Here is a 9140-nt window from a genome sequence, read left to right on the forward strand (position 1 = left end):
CTTGGCTATAGTCGGCATTCATTAAATATAGATTCAAAGACTCTATTAGCCATACTCCTGCTTGTAGTATGGATTTCTCTTGCCTTCTGTGAACTACCTTACACCTCCAGGACTTCAGTTTAGGTACCTTTTTTTTTTTTTTTTTTTTGCCCAGCGGCTTTCCGGATCTTTGTTCCCTGACCAGGGATTGAACCCAGCCCTGGCAGAGAAAGTGCCGAGTCTTAACCACTGGACCGCCAGGGAATTTCCCAGGACTTCAGTTTAGGAATGTGTGTGGGTGTGTGGCCAGGGACTTCTGCAAATACTTTTCTTCGCACTTTCTGGCATTAAACGTTATGACTTTGGCTTCCTTCCTTCGGATTTTATTAGCCAGGGTCAAATACCAGAGTAGGGGGTGGCGGGCAAGGATCCTTTCTCGGGAAATGGGCCAGAAGTGTTGATCTTTTTCAGACATTTCACTTTATTACAAGAAACATTTATGGAGCAAGTGCAAAGCTCGGTGCTTGCCATTCATGTTTTATTCGTTCCCTCACTCATTCACAAGTCAAATCCAATCTTCGCTGCATCTCACTTTCGTGGCATCGGTTAAGGATGAGGGGCGGTCCCTTTAAGGCCCTGGAAAGGGTCTCGGTGTTGGTTTCTGCGGGGAGGCCACGCCCCATCACGTGCGCGTGGTCTCAGCGGGGCGGGGCAGGCGTCTCTTTGCTGCCGTCACTTCCGTTTCTCTGTCAGTAGCGAGCGGGCGAGCTGGAGGCAGTTCGGCTATCGGAGCGGAGCGTGAGTGCGCGGACCCCGCCCCCACCCCCTCGAAACCGCCCTCGGTCGGCCCTCACCTTGCCAGCCTGGCCGCTGCGCGCCTGCAACCCCGGTCCCTCTCATCGACGACGGCCGCGGGAAATGGCGGCGCTGCCTGATCTCCCCCGTGCTTCCTCGGCCTTCCCGGACCCCTCCTCATCCCCGACCCCGCGCCCCACGCGCTTCAGGCCTCTCGGGCCCCCGAAGCTGGCCCCCGGGAACGGCCCAGGGGCGGCGGGGGAGGCGGCGCCGGGCGGGGGCGAGGAGCCGTGGGAAGGGGGCCGGGGCGCCCCCGGGACAATGCAGTGGCGGCCCGGGCGGGGGCGCGTGCGGGGCATGCGTCTACCCAAGGTCTCTCCGGGGTCCTCATCCCTTCCCCCAGGAACGGGGAACCGGTCGGAGGAAGGCAGGCGGTGCGGCGGGGGCGACTGGCGCTGGGGGAGTGAACGGCTGCTTTGCTGGGGGGCAGTGAGCTCTTCGAGGGAAGAAAATGGCGCTTGGTGCAAGTCCCTCCTCTCCCACGCCGTCTCCTCCGCATTTCGCCGTCTCCTCCGCATTTCGCCGCCTCCCACGCCCCCTCCGACCGACCTGTCTCCCACCGCCCAAGGCGTTGTCAGCCCCGGGGTTCTGGCGGCTGCCTGGCGTCGCCTGGCCCCCTTCCTCCGTTTTGTTGCTTATCACCCTCGTGTTGTACCGAATTCGCGTGCCTTTTAGTCCTAGTTTATTTTCACCTCTTGTTTTCTAATCCCTCCTTCCCCATGCCTTCATCAGAGATCGGAGATTTTTAAGTTGTGTTTTGTATATATATTCCACACCAGCGCTGTTAGTAGCGCCTCGCCAGAATTGCGAGCCTGCCGCCCTCCCCGCCCCCCCCCGCTTTTTTCCCCTTGAACGGTAAAGGCTCATTAAGTAAAAGTGAAAATATATTTTGTTACAAGTTCAAACATGCTGGCTTTAGTTACCGTTACCTTGTTTTCGTGTCGGATGGACTTATTTGGGTTAAACAGGAGGTGGTTCTTTGAAATGATCTTAGGCCCCCAGGAACCTTTCATGAACAGATGGTATAGTTATGCCTGACCGTTTCAAAGTGAAAAACAGGGTACGTTCAGTTGGATTACCTTTAAAAGAAAAAAATGCTTCTTGGCATTATTAGCTAGCATGAAAAACAACTAAATTGATTTTGGAGATAAGGTTGGAAAGCGGAGCAGTAACAGGATTAATGTATAAAACGTGGCTATAAATGTTGCTTGCTCCCCTCTGAATTTACTACTCTTGGCATCAAGAAAGTGCCAGATAAAATCAACATGGCTGGCTTGGGCATGGTTTGAGCTTTTTGAATTTAGTGGCTAGGCTAGGGATGGCCCATTTCTTTTACCTTGACTTCCTGTTTCGGGATGCATTCAGTGCCCTTGCTAATAACAAGTTTAGTCGAGATCTGGATTATTTATGGGTTTTTTGAAGTCTTTTTTTCCGCTTATTTCAGCAAACGTTATAGTGTATGTTGTGTATATTGGATCCTTTAGGGCATACAGAAGTTAATAGGACTCAAGTCTCTTCTGAGATGGAGGTGGAGAGAGCAAAAGATACTTGTTTTGAAAATAAGCATTTTACCACTTGGTATTATAAGTGCTTTGAAAAGAGGTACAGCGTGAAAGTCCTTGAATTTTGGGAAACATAGAAGCACAAGACTCTGCCTTGCCCTGTAAACATCCACAGGGAAAGCAAGGTACTGGCCTATGTGCCTCTGTCTGGGGGGACCTGGGGAACTAGGGTCATAGTAGGAGTTGGAGGAAAGGTTTTGCCCCTCCCATAAGCACATTCTTCAAATTTTAGTTGTATTCCAGAGTAGAAAATCAGTGTAAAATGTAAATGAACTGTGAATTATGTATAACTTTGATTCAGTACTTGCTCCTTTGATTGGCATGGTCAAAAAGCCAAAAAAATTAAGAACATATACAAAATATGAAAAATAGGGTTAGAATGGTAAAATTAATTAAATACCGACATCTATGTAGTACAGTTGCTCACCATGCTGTGTGTAAGTTGGTATCAGTTCCGGCAGTGAGTAATTGTACATAAGTCTCCTCAGTGGCAAGTATAAAGCAGTACTGAGAATTAATTCATATTTCTTCTTGGTTTTAACAGGGATTGCTGTCAGCTGCCTTTTTGCAGTTTACCCTAAACATAAACATCTAACCCTGCTAAAATGAAGTATAAAAAACCCCATTGACTTTGAGAAAGAGAGAGGTGTAGGAGTATGAGATGTGTATGGCATTTAGTTCTTCTTGCTGGGTTCAGAACTCTTCACTTTGCATGTTAAAGAGCATAGATTAAGAGCATAACTTCTGTGCTCAGTGTAACAACTCCAGTACCAAAAATGGTAGAAAGAACTGTGGAACTTCTTGAATCTTTGATTGGGGGAGAGTTAATTTGAAGGTAGTAGAGCAAATTATGAATTATTTACATAATGTATTTTTCTTTCAGAATGCCGAAGTCAAAGGAACTTGTTTCTTCAAGCTCTTCTGGCAGTGATTCTGACAGTGAAGTTGACAAAAAGGTGATATACACCATGTGACTTTTGTGATACTTAATTCAGTATTGCCCACATCCAGTTCTGAAGTACTGCACAGCATATCAGAATCTTAAAATGAGAGCCTGGATGGGTGTTTCTGAAAGTGCAGATGGCCCCTGAACCACTTGACTAAAGTGCCTAGGGTGCTTGGTGTACACGCACACGCCAAGCCCCGATGTCAGACTTGAGCAAGTCTTCTGACATTAACGAGCTTCCTGTTGTGGCTTTTTAGGACTCGTAAGGCTTCCTAGGGGAATAGCACTAGATTTAGACCAAAGCCACTATTTGCCATTATTTAGTAATCTTCCTAATCTGTAGGTATTCTGTGTAGTTGTTGAGCCAAATTATCTGAACTCCTTGAAAGCAGATGTCAGTTTGACAGTCTTCTCAGCCTTGTTGTTTATCTAGCCTTCAAGGATTACATAAAATTTGGCTTGGTACATTTTAAATTAGAATGTTACTTACTCTGGTTCCCTCCTTTTAATTAAATCAGCACCCAGCAAAGCTAACATGAAAGTACCCATTTTGATAGAAGAGGCTTTTTCTGCATTAGGTGATAATTGTGCTATAAGCTTAACTGTGCATTCTGCTTAACTGAGCATCTCACACTGTAGTCAGGGCTTCTTCCACGCAGAATTGTCCTTTATCTCCTAAAACCTTACATAGTTGTGTCTCTGAGCTCAGTTAGCAGTGTTAGTTAAAAGAAAAGAGAGCTTATATGAGAGTCTTGGAGGAGATGGACTTTTATAGGAAAGTACATAGTGTAATATCACCTGGAAGGTTGAAAAAAAACTTCAAAGAGCATGCATGGCTATATTCAAGAAGGGAATGTCTCTTAGTTCTTTAACTTGCACATAGTATAGCATTTGAATACATTGATTTAACAAGTTTTTTATTGAGCTTTTATGTGCCAGGTATGTGCCATTCCACAAGGACTATATAGACCCTGATAAAAAGAATAATTGCTTTCTGCTTATTGAGCTGAGGTAATTTTTGCTATTTATCCCAAATAATACTGTTAATCCTGTAAGGACTTATGTTAAATGAATCCAGTCTTTCAGTTTGTGTACATAAATACATACATTATATCAGTATTTTACCTAGCATCACATAATTTGGTAAAACATTAATAGTTTATATACCTTCCACTAAGGAACATGACTGCCCTCTACTGTTTGGATTGGGAACTCTACTGGATTTCATGGACTGTTGGCTCATTTTTTAAATAAATAAAAGTAATTAATTAATTTGGTTGCACCGGGTCTTAGTTAGTTGTGGCAGGTGGGCTCCTTAGTTGTGGTTCCAGGGCTTCTTAGTTGCAGCATGCATGCGGGATCTGGTTCCCTGACCAGGGATGAAACCCAGGCCCCCTGCCTTGGGAGCTCAGAGTCTTATCCACTGTGCCACCAGAGAAGTCCCTGTTAGCTCATTTTGAGAATGAAGCTATATGAAAAACTTCTAGAGTAATGCTGCTTTTAAAACATTGTTTTGATTTTGAATGCTAGTGTAACACATTACTGTTTATCTTAAGTGATTTTTTTTGTGATGAGTTGTTGACCTCTGGTGCCCAGTACAAAATACCTTTCTTAGCTTTGCCTACTCATAAACTTGCTAAGACAATTTAAGTCCTTTTTGGAATAGGCAGGCATAAATAATCATAAGTTGGTGGTATTCTTCCTAATTAGTACATTTTCTTTGTAAAAATAAGTAACTGACTAATTTACTAGAGTGGTTTCCAAAAGTTTAAGTTTATTCAAAAGCAGCAGCCCCCATACCTCCATCTTTTTTCTCTCCCAAAGAAATTTTATGAGGGATCCCAGTCTATAAAATAACTTTCTCTGGTGAATACCACTCTAATGCCTGAAGTATCTTTTGGGTTTCTGAGAGCAGTTTGAAAACACTGCACTAGATAGCAGTGCTAGGTTAGTTTCATAGTTCTGTTGTCAAGTGAAACTTGCTTGTGTATATATTTATGATTTTTTTTTTTATTAATAAATGGAGTGTTTTGATCCTTTAAGTCTTGAAAAGTAATGGAATATTTTGAACCTGAGATATGTTTTGTTCTTATGCAGATTTTAACCATATTCTTGTTTTTCTTTCAAGTTAAAGAGGAAAAAGCAAGTTGCTCCAGAAAAACCTGTAAAAAAGCAAAAGACTGGTGAAACTTCAAGAGCCCTGTCATCTTCTAAGCAGAGCAGCAGCAGCAGAGATGATAACATGTTTCAGGTAAAGTGGGTTATTTCCTTAGTTCCAGAGGAAGTATTTCCTGGCTTGATCTAAAGAATGTTAAAAGTACCTTAATCTGATAATGCATAATAATCTTTTATGTATGTTACAATTCTCTTGACTGAGGATATTCCTTGAAATATAAGAAGAAGTTAGTAGAAATGAAAGCAGTTTATATGATGCTAGATGATTGTTAAAATCTAGAATTCTGTAGTTTTGCTGTATTTAAAACAATGGGAATTTAAAAGTTAGAGAAATGCAAAAAAAGATTGAGAACTGCACGTTTAGAGAGCAGCTTGGAGGAGATAGGTCTAGTATTGGGCTGTGAAGTATGGATAGGATGTTACTGGAGGGGAAACAGCAGTATGACCTGCCCAGTTTTGGCTTGATAACAGAAAGGGTGAATGGGTTTACTAAAATGGGCCCTCAGTTTATTTGTTGTGGGGATTAAGGTTGAGTAGTGAGGTAAAGTGAGGGAAGTTCATTAGAGGGCTTTGATGAAATTACTCAGGACTGGCATAGCTTCTTTCCTTGGGTTTCTTATCTTGTTTTAGGGAGACTTGTTATTGGCATCATGGTACAAGAAGGATTTATGGGAGAGGCAGTGGGGATAAATTATGTGAGGTGGTAAGCTTAGGTGGTTTTCCCAGAAGATGAAATAGTGATGATTAAGATCGCTGGTGAGGAAGAATGGACTAGAGGAATGAAGCAATCAATGAAGACTGGTTTTAAATTTGAGAGACAATAGAGATGAAGGTTTCATTGATAGATAAGAGGAAAATAAGTTAGTTTTAATGGCAGAGGTGGTTAAGTTTGGCCTTTTGGATCTGATTGTAAGTGTGATAAAGTGTCTCTGCTTTAGAACCTAGAAGGCTTAGTTGGGAACTGTTCATGTGGGTCATTAGTATGGTTGACTGAAACCTTCCACTGAAGTAAGTATAGACAGAGGTAGAAGAGGAGGTGACTGAGGACATGCCTTGTGATATTCAGGATGGAAGGGAAAAAGGATATAGGTTAGAGAAGGTGAAGGAAAATAGGAAGAGTACAGTAATGGGAGCAAGAAAAAAATAAGTGCTTTGTGGGAGCATAAACAAGATAAGCGTTTCAAGGAGACATTAGTATTAGTCGAAGTCAGAAGGTTGGACAAAAGGAAACTGCAAACATTTACTTGACTAGAAAGTAAGGCTTGTGTGTGTGTGCACTTATTTTTTTTTTTTTAAAGCTTACTGATGTCCTTGAAAGACAGTACCAGGATTAATGTGAGAATGGGAAAATAGAAGTTTTACTCAATTTTGTCTTGTTATAGCTCTAGATAAAGAAATAGACACATGCTAGCTGTGCTTAATACTGTATTGAACGTTGGAGATGTACTAAGTAGATTTTCAGGCGCACTGATCATACAAAAAATGGTAAGGATAAGGAGATGATATGTTAGCTTGAGTGTAGTAGTCTTTCACTCGGAATATGTACATTGAATCATGTTATAAATCTTAAATACATACATTTTTTAATTAAAAATTATGTAAAAAAAGTGACAAAATGCAGATGGATTTTTATGGGTTTTAGTCTTCTGAATATTTTAGAGGAACTAGGAGCAGATTAGATTAATTTGACAGAATTTGCAGATGCCTTGAAGTGCTAAAGAGCTTGGATTGTGTAGGAATTATGAAGCCCTTGTGCCTGGAGCCTAGAAAGTTGGCTGAGGGTGTAGGTAGGAGGTCTAGTTGATGAGGAAGGTGAAGGCCAGATCTTTCAGGGCTTTCCTGTTGGGAGACCAGTTTTAGGAGTTTTAGTTTCATTCTAAGTGCAGTGGGAAGCTATTTTAAGGGGCAGAATGAAATGTAAAATCTGCAAGAAAGTATCCCTTCCTTTCATAGACTTTCCTCCTATATAGAATGAAGGACTGCTTTGGAATATTTCAACTTAATGTTTGTACTAAAGGTAAAAACTTTCAAGTATTTGCTTGGCAGTTATCTTGGGCTTTTCTCTGATCAATTCTGTTCACTGTATGCCTGCTTGTACTTGGATAATAGAGCATCTGTGGTCTATTAATGGATTTCATCTTGTCTCCTTTACTCCTGATTGTACAGATAAAGAAACTAGGGCCCACATTTAGAGATTTTATTCTATTAGAGCAGTTTTGGGAAACCAGTTCTTTTTTTATAGGGAGGTTATCTCACCAAAAGAAGTGAGTTCAGTTCTTAAGCCCTCATTTGGGAGGTTCCCAAGCCTCAAAGGCTGTTAGACCCCTCACCCTTTTGAAAGTGCCTTTAGGAGGATCATATAGGCCTGATTTTCAGAGTGACTTTTCACGGACCTAGTGAATACATTGGTTATGTAATTTAAAATGAGGATTTCATTTTTATTAGTAATAATGGTTTGATAATTTAGGAAAGACAGGTGAAGGATGGGGTTTTTGGAAGGAAAATCAGTTATGCTCGTTGTGTTCTGTAAAGTTTTTAAAAAATCTATTTATTTAATTTAAAAAATAGAGATACATATTTCCTATATTTTTCATTTACCAAGAAAATGCCTTGAAGACAGCTCCCAGAGTGGAACTTTTTTAGACATTGCTAGTATCTTTAAGGACCTGGGTTATCAGGTATACTTTACCAAAGACAAGTCTAAAATCTAAATTAAAGTTGTTTGAGTATTGCTTAGCAGCCATAAGACAGGGTTTTTTTTTTTTTTTTTTCTTTAACCTAAATACCCATCTCTTGAGAATAGAACTGGAGGAAATGATCTTAAATTTTGGTAAAGCAGTGTGCATCAAACATAAGCGGCTCTCTAAATGTAATATTTGAAGAGAATTGTGCCCAAGGAAAGTCACTATGCTAATCTTTTAAGCTGTGGAATGATTTGGGCAGATTCCTGAGTAGAGAGGGGATACTACTAGATGCTTGCTTTTTTGTCTGGTTTCTTCAGCTCTGAATTTTGAGAATTTGGTTCCGAAGGGATATAATTTACCTGAGATGACTTATGTCATGTGGATTGGAGAACTATCTTGTAATTACTTAGTACCTGTGTCTTAAAAGTTCAGAATGATTGAGGCGGGGGACTTTGATCCCTATTCTTCTTCAGAGGGATCCCTGTTCGTCTTCAAAATTCAGCACAAAGGATCAGTAATACTGCTTTAGTTGATTTGATGATTTTAAGGATAAGCCTGTTACTTTTAAATTATGTTACTACTGAGTCAGGTGTTCTTAACCTGGGGGTTTATTTTGGGAGTCCATGAAATTAATTTTTTTTTGGATTTTTTTGTATTGAAGGGATTATTTATAACCATCAGTACCCCAAAGGGGACAGGAAATCAAAAAAATTTAAGAATCACTCTTCTGTATGACGTACATATTATTTTTCTCTTGTTAATCTCCAGATTACGTGTGTGTGAAAATACATGCATTGTTGTGTCATTGTTTTCTCCTATGACATGTAAGTGCAGTGATCTTTATTTTTTCTACTTTTAATTATATCTATACTACTACCTCCTCATTTTTCTGTGGTAGTTTTTTTGCTTTTTTTTTTTTTTTTTTTTTTATTTTTTTTT

General features: G+C 40.7%; 1 protein-coding gene across 1 annotated transcript in view; it reads left to right on the plus strand.

Annotated features, from left to right (window-relative positions):
* Positions 1-692: 692 nt before the first annotated feature.
* Positions 693-9140, plus strand: part of SUB1 (SUB1 regulator of transcription) — a 20439-nt gene continuing 11991 nt past the window's right edge. Inside the window, exons 1-3 of the mRNA XM_024755776.1 lie at positions 693-777; positions 3280-3352; positions 5471-5593. Of these exons, the coding sequence (XP_024611544.1) occupies positions 3281-3352; positions 5471-5593 (195 nt within the window). The 5' untranslated portion in view covers positions 693-777; position 3280. The remainder of the gene's footprint in view (positions 778-3279; positions 3353-5470; positions 5594-9140) is intronic.

The sequence above is a fragment of the Neophocaena asiaeorientalis genome, unplaced genomic scaffold, assembly GCF_003031525.2.
Source record: "Neophocaena asiaeorientalis asiaeorientalis breed wild unplaced genomic scaffold, Neophocaena_asiaeorientalis_V1.1 scaffold93, whole genome shotgun sequence".
NCBI classification, from domain to species: domain Eukaryota; kingdom Metazoa; phylum Chordata; class Mammalia; order Artiodactyla; family Phocoenidae; genus Neophocaena; species Neophocaena asiaeorientalis.